This window comes from Narcine bancroftii, chromosome 10, assembly GCF_036971445.1.
Source record: "Narcine bancroftii isolate sNarBan1 chromosome 10, sNarBan1.hap1, whole genome shotgun sequence".
Classification (NCBI taxonomy): Eukaryota; Metazoa; Chordata; class Chondrichthyes; order Torpediniformes; family Narcinidae; genus Narcine; species Narcine bancroftii.
This window is the reverse complement of record NC_091478.1, coordinates 42,797,222-42,816,417: the sequence shown is the minus strand read 5'-3', so window position 1 is coordinate 42,816,417 and position 19,196 is coordinate 42,797,222. Positions and strand designations below refer to the sequence as shown.

Genomic DNA, 19,196 nt, shown 5'->3' with positions numbered 1-19,196 from the left:
CACTTGGAGTAATGTGCACAGTGCTGGTCGCTGAGCTTTAGCACATCAATAAGCCAGAAATCATGCAAAATATATATAAGGATGTTGGCATAACTGGTGGGTTTGAGATGTTAAAAAAAACTGGAAAGTCTGAGATGTTTTTCCCTGAAGTGTAGGAGGTTTATAAAATCATGAGGGTCATGGATAAGGTGAGGTCAGACTTTTTCCCAGGGTAGGGGAGGACATAGATATCCAATGAGAGGAGGAAAGATCCATGGTGAACTAGTATGTAGAATGAGCCAGCAAAGGAATATGGGATGGGGAGGGGTTGGAGGGGAGACAACTACGACATTTAATAGACATGTGAACATGTAATGGGTGGAGATGGTTTACAGGAATATGGGCCCAAAAATAGGTTTAGCTCAGATGGGTAACTTGGTTAGCACAGACAGGTTGTGCCGAAAGGCCTGATACTGTGCTGTAAAACCATAGGGGACCATCCCTCCAAAAGACACAAAAGTAGAAAGTGCTGGACTCACTCACAAAGTCAGATCGCCTTTCGAAAGAGAGAAATTTCACTCATGTGGGGACACATGAAAGAATGCAAGTCCTGGAATGTGAAGCAAAAAACAATTTGCTGGAGGCACTCAGCAAAACACTAGGAGAGGTAAGAGAAAACTATTGGGAATGTTTCAGACCAGTTTCTTCAGATTTACATTCCACGTCACAAAGTGGCTGATACCTTAGGTTTTCCCCAATTTTCTGTTTATGTTTTAGACTTTGTTTCACCGGGGAAGGGGGACTAATGGGTCTGAGACAAGGGAGTTGCGGGGTGGGAAGGGGAGGAACGGGGAACGGGGAGAGGGGAGGAACGGGGAAGCGGGAGAGGGGAGGAGTGGGGAAGCGGGAGAGGGGAGGAGTGGGGAAGCGGGAGAGGGGAGGAGTGGGGAAGCGGGAGAGGGGAGGAGTGGGAGAGGGGAGCAAGTGGGGAGAGGGGAGGGGTGGGGAGAGGGGAGGAGTGGGGAGAGGGGAGGAGTGGGGAGAGGGGAGGAGTGGGGAGAGGGGAGGAGTGGGGAGAGGGGAGGAGTGGGGAGAGGGGAGGAGTGGGGAGAGGGGAGGAGTGGGGAGAGGGGAGGAGTGGGGAGAGGGGAGGAGTGGGGAGAGGGGAGGAGTGGGGAGGAGTGGGGAGAGGGGAGGAGTGGGGAGAGGGGAGGAGTGGGGAGAGGGGAGGAGTGGGGAGAGGGGAGGAGTGGGGAGAGGGGAGGAGTGGGGAGAGGGGAGGAGTGGGGAGAGGGGAGGAGTGGGGAGAGGGGAGGAGTGGGGAGAGGGGAGGAGTGGGGAGAGGGGAGGAGTGGGGAGAGGGGAGGAGTGGGGAGAGGGGAGGAGTGGGGAGGAGTGGGGAGGAGTGGGGAGGAGTGGGGAGAGGGGAGAGGGGAGGAGTGGGGAGAGGGGAGGAGTGGGGAGAGGGGAGGAGTGGGGAGAGGGGAGGAGTGGGGAGAGGGGAGGAGTGGGGAGAGGGGAGGAGTGGGGAGAGGGGAGGAGTGGGGAGAGCGGAGGAGTGGGGAGAGCGGAGGAGTGGGGAGAGCGGAGGAGTGGGGAGAGCGGAGGAGTGGGGAGAGCGGAGGAGTGGGGAGAGCGGAGGAGTGGGGAGAGCGGAGGAGTGGGGAGAGCGGAGGAGTGGGGAGAGCGGAGGAGTGGGGAGAGCGGAGGAGTGGGGAGAGCGGAGGAGTGGGGAGAGCGGAGGAGTGGGGAGAGCGGAGGAGTGGGGAGAGCGGAGGAGTGGGGAGGGGAGGAAGGGGGAGGAGTGGGGAGAGGATGGAATGGGGAGATGGGAGTAAGGGGAAGAGGGGAGTAAGGGGAGAGGGGAGAGGGGGAAGGGGAAAGGGGAGGAGTGGGGGAAAGGGGAGGAGTGGGGGAAAGGGGAGTGGGGAAGGGTAGAGGGGAGGTGGGGAAGGGGGAGGGCGGAGGAGTGGGGGAGGGCGGAGGAGTGGGGGAGGGCGGAGGAGTGGGGGAGGGCGGAGGAGTGGGGGAGGGCGGAGGAGTGGGGGAGGGCGGAGGAGTGGGGGAGGGCGGAGGAGTGGGGGAGGGCGGAGGAGTGGGGGAGGGCGGAGGAGTGGGGGAGGGCGGAGGAGTGGGGGAGGGCGGAGGAGTGGGGGAGGGCGGAGGAGTGGGGGAGGGCGGAGGAGTGGGGGAGGGCGGAGGAGTGGGGGAGGGCGGAGGAGTGGGGGAGGGCGGAGGAGTGGGGGAGGGCGGAGGAGTGGGGGAGGGCGGAGGAGTGGGGGAGGGCGGAGGAGTGGGGGAGGGCGGAGGAGTGGGGGAGGGCGGAGGAGTGGGGGAGGGCGGAGGAGTGGGGGAGGGCGGAGGAGTGGGGGAGGGCGGAGGAGTGGGGGAGGGCGGAGGAGTGGGGGAGGGCGGAGGAGTGGGGGAGGGCGGAGGAGTGGGGGAGGGCGGAGGAGTGGGGGAGGGCGGAGGAGTGGGGGAGGGCGGAGGAGTGGGGGAGGGCGGAGGAGTGGGGGAGGGCGGAGGAGTGGGGGAGAGCGGAGGAGTGGGGGAGAGCGGAGGAGTGGGGGAGAGCGGAGGAGTGGGGGAGAGCGGAGGAGTGGGGGAGAGCGGAGGAGTGGGGGAGAGCGGAGGAGTGGGGGAGAGCGGAGGAGTGGGGGAGAGCGGAGGAGTGGGGAGAGGGGAGGAGTGGGGAGAGGGGAGGAGTGGGGAGAGGGGAGGAGTGGGGAGAGGGGAGGAGTGGGGAGAGGGGAGGAGTGGGGAGAGGGGAGGAGTGGGGAGAGGGGAGGAGTGGGGAGAGGGGAGGAGTGGGGAGGAGTGGGGAGGAGTGGGGAGGAGTGGGGAGGAGTGGGGAGGAGTGGGGAGAGGGGAGGAGTGGGGAGGAGTGGGGAGAGGGGAGGAGTGGGGAGAGGGGAGGAGTGGGAAGAGGGGAGGAGTGGGGAGGAGTGGGGAAGGGGAGGAGTGTGGAGGGGGGAGGAGTGGGGAGAGGGGAGGAGTGGGGAGAGGGGAGGAGTGGGGAGAGGGGAGGAGTGGGGGAGAGCGGAGGAGTGGGGGAGAGCGGAGGAGTGGGGGAGAGCGGAGGAGTGGGGGAGAGCGGAGGAGTGGGGGAGAGCGGAGGAGTGGGGGAGAGCGGAGGAGTGGGGGAGAGCGGAGGAGTGGGGGGGGGGGAGGAGTGGGGAGGGGGAGGAGTGGGGAGGGGGAGGAGTGGGGGAGAGCGGAGGAGTGGGGAGAGCGGAGGAGTGGGGGAGAGCGGAGGAGTGGGGGAGAGCGGAGGAGTGGGGGAGAGCGGAGGAGTGGGGGAGAGCGGAGGAGTGGGGGAGAGCGGAGGAGTGGGGGAGAGCGGAGGAGTGGGGGAGAGCGGAGGAGTGGGGGAGAGCGGAGGAGTGGGGGAGAGCGGAGGAGTGGGGGAGAGCGGAGGAGTGGGGGAGAGCGGAGGAGTGGGGGAGAGCGGAGGAGTGGGGGAGAGCGGAGGAGTGGGGGAGAGCGGAGGAGTGGGGGAGAGCGGAGGAGTGGGGGAGAGCGGAGGAGTGGGGGAGAGCGGAGGAGTGGGGGAGAGCGGAGGAGTGGGGGAGAGCGGAGGAGTGGGGGAGAGCGGAGGAGTGGGGGAGAGCGGAGGAGTGGGGGAGAGCGGAGGAGTGGGGGAGAGCGGAGGAGTGGGGGAGAGCGGAGGAGTGGGGGAGAGCGGAGGAGTGGGGGAGAGCGGAGGAGTGGGGGAGAGCGGAGGAGTGGGGGAGAGCGGAGGAGTGGGGGAGAGCGGAGGAGTGGGGGAGAGCGGAGGAGTGGGGGAGAGCGGAGGAGTGGGGGAGAGCGGAGGAGTGGGGGAGAGCGGAGGAGTGGGGGAGAGCGGAGGAGTGGGGGAGAGCGGAGGAGTGGGGGAGAGCGGAGGAGTGGGGGAGAGCGGAGGAGTGGGGGAGAGCGGAGGAGTGGGGGAGAGCGGAGGAGTGGGGGAGAGCGGAGGAGTGGGGGAGAGCGGAGGAGTGGGGGAGAGCGGAGGAGTGGGGGAGAGCGGAGGAGTGGGGGAGAGCGGAGGAGTGGGGGAGAGCGGAGGAGTGGGGGAGAGCGGAGGAGTGGGGGAGAGCGGAGGAGTGGGGGAGAGCGGAGGAGTGGGGGAGAGCGGAGGAGTGGGGGAGAGCGGAGGAGTGGGGGAGAGCGGAGGAGTGGGGGAGAGCGGAGGAGTGGGGGAGAGCGGAGGAGTGGGGGAGAGCGGAGGAGTGGGGGAGAGCGGAGGAGTGGGGGAGAGCGGAGGAGTGGGGGAGAGCGGAGGAGTGGGGGAGAGCGGAGGAGTGGGGAGGGGGAGGAGTGGGGAGGGGGAGGAGTGGGGAGGGGGAGGAGTGGGGAGGGGAAGGAGTGGGGAGGGGGAGGAGTGGGGAGGGGGAGGAGTGGGGAGGGGGAGGAGTGGGGAGGGGGAGGAGTGGGGAGGGGGAGGAGTGGGGAGGGGGAGGAGTGGGGGAGAGCGGAGGAGTGGGGGAGAGCGGAGGAGTGGGGGAGAGCGGAGGAGTGGGGGAGAGCGGAGGAGTGGGGGAGAGCGGAGGAGTGGGGGAGAGCGGAGGAGTGGGGGAGAGCGGAGGAGTGGGGGAGAGCGGAGGAGTGGTGGAGAGCGGAGGAGTGGGGGAGAGCGGAGGAGTGGGGAGAGCGGAGGAGTGGGGAGAGCGGAGGAGTGGGGGAGAGCGGAGGAGTGGGGGAGAGCGGAGGAGTGGGGGAGAGCGGAGGAGTGGGGAGAGGGGAGGAGTGGGGAGAGGGGAGGAGTGGGGAGAGGGGAGGAGTGGGGAGAGGGGAGGAATGGGGAGAGGGGAGGAGTGGGGAGAGGGGAGGAGTGGGGAGAGGGGAGGAGTGGGGAGAGGGGAGGAGTGGGGAGGAGTGGGGAGGAGTGGGGAGGAGTGGGGAGGAGTGGGGAGGAGTGGGGAGAGGGGAGGAGTGGGGAGAGGGGAGGAGTGGGGAGAGGGGAGGAGTGGGGAGAGGGGAGGAGTGGGGAGAGGGGAGGAGTGGGGAGAGGGGAGGAGTGGGGAGAGGGGAGGAGTGGGGAGAGGGGAGGAGTGGGGAGAGGGGAGGAGTGGGGAGAGGGGAGGAGTGGGGAGAGGGGAGGAGTGGGGAGAGGGGAGGAGTGGGGAGAGGGGAGGAGTGGGGAGAGGGGAGGAGTGGGGAGAGGGGAGGAGTGGGGAGAGGGGAGGAGTGGGGAGAGGGGAGGAGTGGGAAGAGGGGAGGAGTGGGGAGGAGTGGGGAAGGGGAGGAGTGTGGAGGGGGGAGGAGTGGGGAGAGGGGAGGAGTGGGGAGAGGGGAGGAGTGTGGGAGAGCGGAGGAGTGGGGGAGAGCGGAGGAGTGGGGGAGAGCGGAGGAGTGGGGGAGAGCGGAGGAGTGGGGGAGAGCGGAGGAGTGGGGGAGAGCGGAGGAGTGGGGGAGAGCGGAGGAGTGGGGAGGGGGAGGAGTGGGGAGGGGGAGGAGTGGGGGAGAGCGGAGGAGTGGGGAGAGCGGAGGAGTGGGGGAGAGCGGAGGAGTGGGGGAGAGCGGAGGAGTGGGGGAGAGCGGAGGAGTGGGGGAGAGCGGAGGAGTGGGGGAGAGCGGAGGAGTGGGGGAGAGCGGAGGAGTGGGGGAGAGCGGAGGAGTGGGGGAGAGCGGAGGAGTGGGGGAGAGCGGAGGAGTGGGGGAGAGCGGAGGAGTGGGGGAGAGCGGAGGAGTGGGGGAGAGCGGAGGAGTGGGGGAGAGCGGAGGAGTGGGGGAGAGCTGAGGAGTGGGGGAGAGCGGAGGAGTGGGGGAGAGCGGAGGAGTGGGGGAGAGCGGAGGAGTGGGGGAGAGCGGAGGAGTGGGGGAGAGCGGAGGAGTGGGGGAGAGCGGAGGAGTGGGGGAGAGCGGAGGAGTGGGGGAGAGCGGAGGAGTGGGGGAGAGCGGAGGAGTGGGGGAGAGCGGAGGTGTGGGGGAGAGCGGAGGAGTGGGGGAGAGCGGAGGAGTGGGGGAGAGCGGAGGAGTGGGGGAGAGCGGAGGAGTGGGGGAGAGCGGAGGAGTGGGGGAGAGCGGAGGAGTGGGGGAGAGCGGAGGAGTGGGGGAGAGCGGAGGAGTGGGGGAGAGCGGAGGAGTGGGGGAGAGCGGAGGAGTGGGGGAGAGCGGAGGAGTGGGGGAGAGCGGAGGAGTGGGGGAGAGCGGAGGAGTGGGGGAGAGCGGAGGAGTGGGGGAGAGCGGAGGAGTGGGGGAGAGCGGAGGAGTGGGGGAGAGCGGAGGAGTGGGGGAGAGCGGAGGAGTGGGGGAGAGCGGAGGAGTGGGGGAGAGCGGAGGAGTGGGGGAGAGCGGAGGAGTGGGGGAGAGCGGAGGAGTGGGGGAGAGCGGAGGAGTGGGGGAGAGCGGAGGAGTGGGGGAGAGCGGAGGAGTGGGGGAGAGCGGAGGAGTGGGGGAGAGCGGAGGAGTGGGGGAGAGCGGAGGAGTGGGGGAGAGCGGAGGAGTGGGGGAGAGCGGAGGAGTGGGGGAGAGCGGAGGAGTGGGGGAGAGCGGAGGAGTGGGGGAGAGCGGAGGAGTGGGGGAGAGCGGAGGAGTGGGGGAGAGCGGAGGAGTGGGGGAGAGCGGAGGAGTGGGGGAGAGCGGAGGAGTGGGGGAGAGCGGAGGAGTGGGGGAGAGCGGAGGAGTGGGGGAGTGCGGAGGAGTGGGGGAGAGCGGAGGAGTGGGGAGGGGGAGGAGGAGGAGTGGGGAAGGGGAGAAAGGAGGAGTGGGGAAGGGGAGAAAGGAGGAGTGGGGAAGAGGAGAAGGAAGGAGGGGGGAAAGGGAAAGGGGAGTGGGGAGTGGGGAAGGGGATTGGGGAAGGGGAGAGGGGAAGGGGAGAATTGTGGAGAAGGAATAGGGGAGGAGTGGGGAAGGGGAAAGAGGAGAGGGGAGTGGGGTAGAGCAGAGGAGTGGGGGAGAGCGGAGCAGTGGAGAGAGTGGGAGGAGTGGGGAGGGGGAGGAGGAGGAGTGGGAGGAAGGGGAGGAGTAGGAGGAATGGGTGGAACGTGGGAGAGGGGAGTAAGGAGGAGGGGATGAGTGGGGAGGAGGAGGAGGAGGAGGGGAGGAGTGGGGAGGGGGAGGAGTGGGGAGGGGGAGGAATGGGGAGAGGGGAGGGGAGGAAGTGGGAGAGGGGAGGGGAGGAATGAGGAAGGGGAGGAGTGAGGAAGGGGAGTGGGGATGGGAGGAATGGGGATAGGGCAGGGGAGGAAGTGAGAGAGGGGAGGGGATTAGGAAGGGGAGGAGTGGGGAAGGGGAGAAGGGAGGAGTGGGGAAGGGGAGAGGGGAGGAGTGGAGAAGGGGAGAGGGGAGGAGTGGAGAAGGGGAGAGGGGAGGAGTGGGGAAGGGGAGAGGGGAGGAGTGGGGAAGGGAAGAGGGGAGGAGCGGGGTAGAGGTGAGGAGCAGGGGAGAGGGGAGGAGCGGGGGAGAGAGGAGGAGCGGAGGAGAGGGGAGGAGTGTGGAGGGGAGGAGTCGGGGAGAGTGGAGGAGCGGGGAGGAAGGGGAGGAGGAGTAGAGGGCGAGGGTAGAGGAAGGGGCGAGGGGGGATGAGGAAATGGTGAGAGTGGGAGGAGATGGAATGAGGAAATGGGGAGGAGTGGGGACAAGAGGGGAGGAGTGGGGAAGGGGAAACAGGAGTGGGGGAGAGGGGAGTGGGGAAGGGGTAGAGGGGAGGAGTGAGGAAGGAGTAGAGGGGAGGAGTGGTGGAGAGTGGAGGAGTGGGGGAGAGCGGAGGAGTGGGGAAGAGGGAGAGGGTGAGGAGTGGGGAAGCGGGAGAGGGGAGGAGTGGGGAAGCGGGAGAGGAGAGGAGTGGGGAAGCAGGAGAGTGGAGGAGTGGGGAAGCGGGAGAGGGGAGGAGTGGGGAAGCGGGAGAGGGGAGGAGTGGGGAAGAATGGGGCAGAGAGAGGAATGGGGCAAAGGGAAGAATCGGGGGGGAGAGGGGAGGAAGTGGAAGAAGAGAGCAGGAAAGGGAGAGGAGTGGGGGAGAGGGGAGGAAGTGGGAGAGGGGAGGAAGTGGGAGAGGGGAGGAAGTGGGAGAGGGGAGGAAGTGAGAGAGGGAGGAAGTGGGAGAGGGGAGGAAGTGGGAGAGGGGAGGAAGTGGGAGAGGGGAGGAAGTGGGAGAGGGGAGGGGTGGCGGGAGGAGTGAGGGAGAGGGGAGGAGTGGGGATGGGGAGAGGGGAGGAGTGGGGAAGGGGAGGAGTGGGGAAGGGGAGAGGGGAGGAGTGGGAAGAAGGGAAGAGTGGGGAGAGGGAGAGGAGTGGGGAGAGGGAGAGGAAGGGGAAGAGGGGAGGAGTGGGGAGAGGGGAGGAGTGGGGAGAGGGGAGGAGTGGGGAGAGGGGAGGAGTGGGGAGAGGGGAGGAGTGGGGAGAGGGGAGGAGTGGGGAGAGGGGAGGAGTGGGGAGAGGGGAGGAGTGGGGAGAGGGGAGGAGTGGGGAGAGGGGAGGAGTGGGGAGAGGGGAGGAGTGGGGAGAGGGGAGGAGTGGGGAGAGGGGAGGAGTGGGGAGAGGGGAGGAGTGGGGAGAGGGGAGGAGTGGGGAGAGGGGAGGAGTGGGGAGAGGGGAGGAGTGGGGAGAGGGGAGGAGTGGGGAGAGGGGAGGAGTGGGGAGAGGGGAGGAGTGGGGAGAGGGGAGGAGTGGGGAGAGGGGAGGAGTGGGGAGAGGGGAGGAGTGGGGAGAGGGGAGGAGTGGGGAGAGGGGAGGAGTGGGGAGAGGGGAGGAGTGGGGAGAGGGGAGGAGTGGGGAGAGGGGAGGAGTGGGGAGAGGGGAGGAGTGGGGAGAGGGGAGGAGTGGGGAGAGGGGAGGAGTGGGGAGAGGGGAGGAGTGGGGAGAGGGGAGGAGTGGGGAGAGGGGAGGAGTGGGGAGAGGGGAGGAGTGGGGAGAGGGGAGGAGTGGGGAGAGGGGAGGAGTGGGGAGAGCGGAGGAGTGGGGAGAGCGGAGGAGTGGGGAGAGCGGAGGAGTGGGGAGAGCGGAGGAGTGGGGAGAGCGGAGGAGTGGGGAGTGGGGAGGGGAGGAGTGGGGAGGGGAGGAGTGGGTAGGGGAGGGGAGGGGAGGAGTGGGGAGGGGAGGGGAGGGGAGGAGTGGGAGGAGGGGGAGGGCGAGGAATGGGGAGGGGAGGAGTGGGGAGGGGAGGAGTGGGGAGGGGAGGAGTGGGGAGGGGAGGAGTGGGGAGGGGAGGAGTGGGGAGGGGAGGAGTGGGGAGGGGAGGAGTGGGAAGGGGAGGAGTGGGAAGGGGAGGAAGAGGGAGGGGGAGGAAGAGGGAGGGGGGAGGCGAAGGGGAGGGGGGAGGCGAAGGGGAGGGGGGAGGCGAAGGGGAGGGGGGAGGCGAAGGGGAGGGGGGAGGCGAAGGGGAGGGGGGAGGCGAAGGGGAGGCGAAGGGGAGGGGGGAGGCGAAGGGGAGGCGAAGGGGAGGCGAAGGGGAGGGGGAGGCGAAGGGGAGGCGAAGGGGAGGGGGGAGGCGAAGGGGAGGGGGAGGCGAAGGGGAGGGGGGAGGCGAAGGGGAGGCGAAGGGGAGGCGAAGGGGAGGCGAAGGGGAGGCGAAGGGGAGGCGAAGGGGAGGCGAAGGGGAGGCGAAGGGGAGGCGAAGGGGAGGCGAAGGGGAGGCGAAGGGGAGGCGAAGGGGAGGCGAAGGGGAGGCGAAGGGGAGGCGAAGGGGAGGCGAAGGGGAGGGGGGAGGCGAAGGGGAGGGGGGAGGCGAAGGGGAGGGGGGAGGCGAAGGGGAGGGGGGAGGCGAAGGGGAGGGGGGAGGCGAAGGGGAGGGGGGAGGCGAAGGGGAGGGGGGAGGCGAAGGGGAGGGGGGAGGCGAAGGGGAGGGGGAGGGGAGGGGGGAGGCGGAGGGGAGGGGGGAGGCGGAGGGGAGGGGGGAGGCGGAGGGGAGGGGGGAGGCGGAGGGGAGGGGGGAGGCGGAGGGGAGGGGGGAGGCGGAGGGGAGGGGGGAGGCGGAGGGGAGGGGGGAGGCGGAGGGGAGGGGGGAGGCGGAGGGGAGGGGGGAGGCGGAGGGGAGGGGGGAGGCGGAGGGGAGGGGGGAGGCGAAGGGGAGGGGGGAGGCGAAGGGGAGGGGGGAGGCGAAGGGGAGGGGGGAGGCGAAGGGGAGGGGGGAGGCGAAGGGGAGGGGGGAGGCGAAGGGGAGGGGGGAGGCGAAGGGGAGGGGGGAGGCGAAGGGGAGGGGGGAGGCGAAGGGGAGGGGGGAGGCGAAGGGGAGGGGGGAGGCGAAGGGGAGGGGGGAGGCGAAGGGGAGGGGGAGGCGAAGGGGAGGGGGGAGGCGAAGGGGAGGGGGGAGGCGAAGGGGAGGGGGGAGGCGAAGGGGAGGGGGGAGGCGAAGGGGAGTGGGCAGGCGAGGGGGAGGCGAAGGGGAGGGGAAGGGGGAGGCGAAGGGGAGGGGAAGGGGGAGGCGAAGGGGAGGGGAAGGGGGAGGCGAAGGGGAGGGGAAGGGGGAGGCGAAGGGGAGGGGGGAGGCGAAGGGGAGGGGGAGGCGAAGGGGAGGGGGGAGGCGAAGGGGAGGGGGGAGGCGAAGGGGAGGGGGGAGGCGAAGGGGAGGGGGGAGGCGAAGGGGAGGGGGGAGGCGAAGGGGAGGGGGGAGGCGAAGGGGAGGGGGGAGGCGAAGGGGAGGGGGGAGGCGAAGGGGAGGGGGAGGCGAAGGGGAGGGGGAGGCGAAGGGGAGGCGAAGGGGAGGCGAAGGGGAGGCGAAGGGGAGGCGAAGGGGAGGCGAAGGGGAGGGGGGCGAAGGGGAGGGGGACGAATGGGGAGTGGGACGAATGGGGAGAGGGGAGGAGTGGAAGAGGGTGGAGGAGTGGGGTGGGAGGGGAGGGAGGGTGAGGAGTGGGGAAGAGCGTTGGAGTGGGGGAGAACAGAGGAAGGGGAGAGTGGAGGAAGGGGGAGGAGTGGGGAGGGGAAAGAGTGGGGGAGGTGGAGGAATGGGAAGGGGGACGAATGGGGAGAGGGGAGGAGTGGAAGAGAGCGGAGGAGTGGTGAGGGAGGGGGAGGAATGGGGTGGGAGGGGAGAGGGGGGAGGAGTGGGGTGTGGGGAGGGGGACGAATGGGGAGAGGGGACGAGTGGAAGAGAGCGGAGGAGTGGGGTGGGAGGGAGGGGGAGCGGGGATCAGTGCTATCACAGTGTGGTCGGAACGGCCTCCCATCTGGCTGAATATCGTCGTTTCTTTGGACTAATTGGTGGCCGAGGCTTCCCCACCAGCCCAGCCCGACCCGTCCCCGCTGCTGCAGAGCGCGGGCAATCCCACCTGCAAGAAGACGAAGGTGCACGTCAGCCGCTTCTGGTACTTCCCGAATTCGCCCACCGACACCAGTGAATCGTCCACGTCCATTGCAATCTCGCTGTCACTGGCGGCCTGCAGCGCCACGGAAGGCCGGGCGCGGTATTGCACTCTGGCCGTGACACAGCGCCGCAACAGGCCGGCCGAGGTTCTGATTACCGCACCGTACCCCAAGGTCCCCGACTGTGACACATCGGCCCGGCAGGCCAGAGAAGGCACCACACACCGATCTCAGCACAGCGTCACGGTGTGGTTCAGTCATGCACCGTCCTGTAACCATGGGGCAGCGCCGCAGCTGGATGGATACGGTATTGCGTCTGAATGTCGGAACAGAGTTTGAAAAAGTTATTTCCTCTCTAATTAACAAAAGTTCACAGGTCGAACGGAGGGTCTGCTGCAGATTGGTTCATGTGGGTGTATTGTTTGGATTGTTAATCTGCAATTTGCAAACAAGCTCCCCCTTCACCTGATTGAGTCGTCTTGAATTTGGGATTTGAACTAGCTGATGACAATCCTACAAATTCAAGGAGGCATTGCATGGAGTGAGGCTCTCGATATGTGTTGCCAGAACAAACTTGCTCAAGGTGCTTCTTGTGGATTCAAGGAAGGAAAAGCTGAGAGTTGCCATGTCCCCTATTCTGCTTCTAGAGCAGTGGTTCCCAACCTTTTACTTCCCACTCACATACCACCTTAAGCAATCACTTACTAATCACAGAACACTTATGGTATAGGGAATACTTAGAAGTTGTATGTGAGTGGAAAGTAAAAGGTTGGGAACCACTGTTCTTGAGGTACTTTCTATTCTGACAAGTTGCATCTTGCATGGTTTGGAAAGTTTAGTGGTCAGGAATGCAGCAAGTGATAAACCTAACTTTGTGTCAGAGAAATTGTGGTACTTCTTCCTGTTCTTAAACAGTCATAAGATACATTAAATAGTCATAAGATACATTAATCTTTTCCTCACAGTGCATCAGGCATAGTCATTCTTTACTGTCCTTAGTGAAAGATGACCCAAGATATTGGAAACTTTATTGTACACCTTGACTATTGGGGCAGAGAGATCAATACACAAGATGCTGGAGAAACAAAGCAACTCACATTGATCCTTACTTTCTAAGGATGCTGTCCGATTTCCTGCATTCTTCCAGCACTCCAGATTAGTGAAAAACCTTCAAGTTTAGACTAATATTCCCCGATTCATCAATGAACGAAACAGCAGCGATGTGGAGCACAGCCTCACGGTTTGCACAGAACTAGTCTGTACACTCTAATGACATGACTGAGGGAGGCATTATTCTGGGTCATCTGCTCGCCTGCTACAATAGCAGCCCACAAGAACTAATTGAAGGTGAGGTAAAGTATTCACTGATCTCCCCAAGAATCTTTGCTGACATGTAGTGACCTGACTCAATGACTGTTGCCCAGTCGCACCAACTTCTACTGTAATTACATGCTTCAAGAGGCTGGTCATGGTCAGAATTAACACGCATCTAAGCAATGATTTGGACCCACTGTAATTTGCCTCTTGTCATAATCACTCCAGAGCAGAGGCAACATCGTTGGCTCTCCACTCAGCTCTGGAACACCTTGAAAACAGCAACTCAAACGTACAGCTGATCTTCATCAACTACAGCTTAACCTTTAACACCATTATTCTCTTTGTGCTGGTCAAATTACAAACTCAGACTGTACTCTTCTCTGCAACTGGATCCTTGATTTTCTTCATTGGAAGACCACAGTCAGTACGAATTGGGAACATCTCCTTCTCACTGATTATCAACAGTGCTTAGCCCACAGCTCTACTCATTATACACTAAGGCTGTGTGGCCAGTTATAATTCCAATTCTATCTACAAGTCTGCCCATAGCAGCAGTCATTAGTAGAATCACAAGCAGCAATGAGGAAAGAATTGAACGGAGGGAAAGAATTGAACCTAATGGCGGTGCGCACGGTCGCAGCGGCTAGCAGCAAGCACTACCAGAGCAGCAAGCACTTCCACAGCAGGCACAGCAGGTACACCGAACCCGATAAAGTAAATGGGAAAGTTAAAAAAAATATATCGTTACCACGGCAGATATCCACAGCGGCGCTGACAGTAGCGGCGGACGGACCGGCCGGCCGGTGGGGTCCGCTGCCGAGAGCCGCCACGGTCGCAGGGAGCGGATTCCTCCCGAGGCGAACCCCCTCCGGATCCGAGCCGTGCCCGAGTTGCGCGAAAGCCCGGTCCGGCCCGGCATCAGTCACCTCCACGTTTTCGGGTCCCATATCACAGAGCCCGTCATGAATACAATGGACCCACCGCCCAGCTCCATGAGGCCGGACGCGGTGAGTCAATTGGCCTCGGCATCCGTGCCTGTGTTGCGCGAGAGCCTGGCCCGGCCCAGTATCGGTCACCTCCACGTCTCCTTGAACTTCAACAGCAGACAAGTGCTGCTAGGCATCGGACTTTCTGCTAGGATAGAGGTCACAGACGAGTTCCACCGCTCTCACAGCATTCCCAGTGAGATAGCGAGACCAGCGGGAGCTCCTTGGATTGTTGACGGCGGTTGCAGCAGGTGGAGACGGAGGAGGGAGAGGAAGCAAAAGCGGGGTTGCCGCTCAGGCCTGCTAGCTAGGCTGAGGAAGGCTCCCCACAGACCTCCGCTCCCTAGCATGCTTCTCAGCAACGTGCGATCCTTGGCAAGCAAAATGGATGAGCTGGAACTTCGGGTAGCTGATGACCATTATGTTAAGAACTGTGGTGTTATGGTGATTACCAAAACATGGCTTCATCCAAGAATACCGAGCGAGGCCATACAGCTACCTGGCCGCACCGTTCATCATAGCGACCGGAGCAGAGGAGTCGGGTAAGAGCAGGGGAGGTGGTTTATGCGTCTATGTAAATAATGACTGGTAGGATAGTTCAACCATATCCACTATCTGTTCACCGTTGTTAGAAACTATCTCTATCAAATGCCGTCCATTCTTTCTGCCGAGAGAGCTAACACCTGTCCTAATCACGGCTGTCTACATACCACCAGAGGCAAATGCCGGCTCAGCCCTCTCACTTCTTTCGGACATAATCCACAAACAGCAGCAGGCTCATCCGGACGGTGCACACATAATTGCAGGCGACTTCAATCAAGCAAACCTGAAGTCTGTCCTGCCAAAGTTTTATCAACATGTTAAGTGCCCGACCAGGAAACACATTAGACCATGTGTATAACAACATCAAGCATGCATACAGAGCCAAACAACTCCCTCACATAGGCCAGTCAGACCACCTCTCCTTGTTCCTTATCCCTGCTTACACCCCTCTGAGAAGAAGCTCAGCTCCTGTGAGAAAGACCATTACCACCTGGCCCGTTGATGCTCTCTCCCAGCTCCAGGACTGCTTCGAACTCACTGACTGGAGTATATTTGAACACCATGACTTGTCAGCATATACGAAGTCTGTGTTGGAGTACATCAGGTTCTGCATGGAGACTGTCACTGTCATCAAACACATCCGGGTGTTCCCAAACCAGAAACCCTGGATGACCAGGGAGGTTAAATCACTCCTCAGGAGCTGCAACACTGCCTTTAGATCCAGTGATAATAAATTGTATAGCGCTGCCAGAGCTGAACTAAAGAAGGGCATCAGGAAAGCCAAGCTAGATTATAAGGAAGTACTGGAAGGCCATCTCACCTACAACAATCCCAGGCGAGTGTGGCAAGGGTTACAACAGCTGACCAACTTCAGGGGTCAGCCCAGCAAAATTGTGGACTCAAGCACTGCATTGGCAGAGGAGTTAAATACCTTCTTCGCACGCTTTGAGTCCACCGCCCGGCAGCCTACAGCTGCACCCCCTCTAACCTAGTCCGCCCCCAGCTAAGAGCCACTGACTGTGCAGCCATTTGAGGTGGAATGAACCCTCGCCGGGGTAAACCCAAGAAAAGCGACTGGTCCAGACGGCGTACCGGGGAAGGTACTTAGGGCCTGTGCAAATCAGCTGTCCCAGGTCTTCACCACAATCTTCAACCTTTCCTTGTCAAAAGCCATTATACCAGCTTGTCTGAAGGCCTCCACCATCATACCCATACCAAAGAAACCACAAATAACCGGCCTAAATGACTACCGTCCAGTAGCACTCACACCTGTCATCACCAAGTGCCTGGAACGACTGGTCCTAGGCCATATCCAAGGCTGTCTCCCTCCCTCCTTCGACCCACACCAGTTCGCTTATAAAGCGAACAGATCGACGGAAGACACCATATCCATCATCCTCCACACTGTGGTGAGCCATCTGGAACACAGGAACACTTATGCAAGGGTACTTTTCGTGGACTTCAGGTCAGCCTTTAACACCATCATCCCTGATATCCTAGTCAGCAAACTTTCTGCTCTGGGCCTTCATCCTCTCACCTGTTCATGGATCAAAGATTTCCTTACAGATAGACCACAGACAGTCAAACTTTGAACCCACCTGTCCTCCACCTGCACATTGAGCACGGGCTCCCCACAAGGCTGTGTGCTGAGCCTTTTGCTCTTCACTCTTTACACCGCCGACTGCAGACCTGTCCACGCCAGTAACATCGTGGCGAAGTTTCCAGATGACACCACGGTGGTGGGGTTGATTACAGGGGGAGATGAGTCTGCCTACAGGAATGAAATCCTGAATCTGACCGAGTGGTGTCGGGCTCTTAACCTGATCCTAAACACCACAAAAACAAAGGAAATCATTCTGGACTTCAGGAAGCACAGGTCTGACCCACTCCCCCTCTACATAGATGGTGACTGTGTGACGAGGGTCCACAGCTTCACCCTCCTGGGCATCAATATCTCAGATGACCTCTCCTGGACTGTAAACACTTCAGCAGTCATCAAAAAGGCCCAGAAGCGCCTGTACTTCCTGAGAATGCTCAAAAAGAGCAAGGTGGGTCAGAAGCTGCTGATTACCTTCTACAGTTCCACCATACAGAGCATCCTGCTGTACTGCAGCACAGTATGGTTCTCCCATTGCACTGAAGAAGAGCGGCAAAGACTTCAACGGGTGGTGAGGGCAGCAGAAAAGATAATTGGATGTCCCCTACCCTCCCTGAAGGATCTCCACACCTCTCGTTGCTTCAGTAGAGCACAAGCAATAATAAAGGATCCCACCCACCCTGCCCTGCATCTGTTTGACCTTCTACCCTCTGGCAGACGCTACAGGTCAATCAAGACAAGAATAAATCGACTCAGAAACAGCTTTTCCCCCAGGCTGTCACTACACTGAACACACATATCCACAAATTCCCCCCTCTGTCCTCCACATCTATTATACATACAGCCGACACCCCCCCGCCCCACTCTCCATTCACATAAAGAACATAAACGGCACTGTAAATTAATTTTTTTTATTTAACTTCTGTGGTGCTGCCTGTGGTTGCGTCGCTGCATTGGTAACCTTGTACTGCTGTCATAAATCTCGTTGTATAACTTGTACAATGACAATAAAAAGCTATTTGATTTTGAAGCTTACAGAAGGGAGGGAGATCAGCTCATTGAGTGGTGTCACATTAACAGCCTTGCACTCAAAGTTGGCAAAACCAAGGAGATGATTGTGGGCTTCAGGAGGAAGTCAGGGGAATGCAAGGGCTCAGGAGTGGAGAGGGTCAAGAACTTCAAATTCCTGGTTATCAACATCTAAGGATCTGTCCTGAAGCCTCCATGTTGATGCAATCATGAAGAAGGCCCACCAGAGGCTATACTTTGTGGAATGCTTGAGATTCAGTATGTCACAAAAGACTCTCAAACTTCTATGGGTGTACCATGCAGAGCATTCTGCCTGGTGGCATCACAATCTGGTATGGAGGTGCCAACTCTCAGACAAGAGGGTTGTTAACTCTGACATCACAGGAACCAGACTTCACTCCATTGAGGGCATCTAAATGAAACGTTGTCTTAAAAAATCAGCCTATCCTCAAAGACCCCTACCATCCAGTCCATGCCCTCTTCACTCTGCTACTATTGGAAAGGAGGTACAGGGGCCTAAATATGAGCACTCAACAGCAGAAGGACAGCTTCTTCCCCACTGCCATCAGTCCTGAATGAACCAAATACACTACCTTACTTTTCATGCACTATTTTTATATATGTATTATAGTTGTAAGAAGGTTCATAACATGAATGTTTGCACTGTGGTGCTGCCACAAAACACAAAATATGTGACTTGTTAATAAATTCTGAAGATACAGTTTTGCTCGACGCTTGCTTAGACTAGCTGAAGACTTGCATGAGATTGTGCAAAAGATGGAGGATCTAAACTTTCTTGAAAAAAAGAGCCTGTCACTGTTATATTTTTCTTGGTCTGGTCCCAGGACTTAAGAATGTGGACGTCACCGCAGTTCAGGACTGAACCCAGATCGTGGGGGCTACAGACAATCAGCACTAACTGATGCTCTTTCCAGCCCAGATTAGGGAGGTGGAATCATGAAGTTTCTACCAGAGGTGCTCTGGTACTGTTGTCAGCTCAGACTGTTATTTAACAGCTGTTAGATGCCTGGGCCATCAAATAAATGGGCCCACCTGCACCATTTCTGACAGGGCAGGTATCACATACTACCTGCACAATCACACCATCATCTCCATTAAGGCCAGTTATCACAATGTCTTCACCACAGATGCATCTGGTGTTTATTAAAGATATACAAGTAACAGACAAAACACATCACTGGTCACTTTTACACAAGAACATTAACTTCATATACAAATTGATAAAAATTGATACTATTTAAAATTTTCTATGGTTTTCAGCAAATGCTGAACTTTGGTTTTGTGTTGTTGAAGCACTGGCAATGTGTTCCTCGGCATCATTTTACTAAGTTAAACACTTGTGGCATCCAGTTCAAATTACATGCAATCAGCCTCATTCATTGGATACAAGAAGAAATGGTGCCAGAGAGTGGAACCAAACAAGTAGTGGTTTGTGATTGTCCTCAATTAGACAAGCACAATTTATCTTGAAGATTTTTTTTTAAATTGGTATGTCTAGCCAGATAGGAAATAAAATCTGCAGCTGCTAGAATCTTTTGTAAACAAGAAGCTGGAGGAACTCAGCAGGTCAGGGACAATCCATGGATCAAGTAAATGTTTTGTGTCAGGGTGCAGATTCATGGACGCTGCCTCATCTGCTGAGGTCCTTCAACAAGTTCATTCTTGGCAAAAGATTTATTGAGATACAATGCAGGGATTTGTCTACAAAATAGATCACATTCTAAACAGATGTGATCTTGCAGGTACGCATGGATCAGGAGAATATAAAAATCCTTCTGCCAGATGGGTGACAAATAGTCAAATAAAATCATCATTTATATTAAAGAGATCTACTAGATAAGGATGCCCTTCGTCCCCAGCATTGTTTGTATTAGCTAGAATTGTTTCCTAGAATTCAGTATCTTTTTGATCTACGTCTTGTAAAATTCCTCAAACTTTTTTCAAGATTTGAATTCTATAATTCGGAAGTTTTTATGGAAAGGTAAAATGGTCAGAATATCCCTACAAAAATCAACTTGGAAGTATGAATTGGGAAGTTTACAACTCTTGAATTTTCAGAATTACTATAAAGCAGCACAGTTGAATATTATTAATAGAATGTTTGATTTTGATAACCCATTAATATGGGCTAACAGAGTTAACTAAGATTGGTGAGAAAAGTATGGCACAATTTATAAATGGAATACTAAGTTATTAATTATTAATAACCCACCTATTTTGAAACATTTAATTGAATTATGGAATAAAATAAATGAAGAGATAGGTACACAAGGTAAGATTTCAAGCAAAACCCCTTTATCAGAATAAATCTTTTCCTTTTAATAACCAGTTATTGAAAATATGGAATCAAAGGAATTAAAACAGTACAAGATTATTATGAAACTGGTTATTTTATTTCTTTTCAAACAATGAAAATATGAAATTCCAAATGGTAGTTTTTTGTTATTATAAAGTTACGGCTTCATTATTGGATAGTTTTGGACATAATTTAAGATTTAA

At 59.4% G+C, this 19,196-nt stretch overlaps 1 protein-coding gene across 10 annotated transcripts in view; it reads right to left on the bottom strand.

Moving 5' to 3' along the window:
* slc22a15 (solute carrier family 22 member 15) overlaps positions 1–14,382 on the bottom strand; it is a 90,599-nt gene extending 76,217 nt beyond the window's left edge. For 2 of the 10 annotated variants that reach the window (XM_069900787.1, XM_069900792.1), the window contains exon 1: positions 13,270–14,379. In XM_069900787.1, the coding sequence (XP_069756888.1) occupies positions 13,270–13,440 (171 nt within the window). In that variant the 5' untranslated portion in view covers positions 13,441–14,379. Of the gene's footprint in view, positions 1–11,170; positions 11,521–13,269 lie in introns of all 10 variants that reach the window. The other 8 variants (XM_069900786.1, XM_069900790.1, XM_069900788.1 and 5 more) reach the window with 7 other exon arrangements.
* Positions 14,383–19,196: the final 4,814 nt, after the last annotated feature.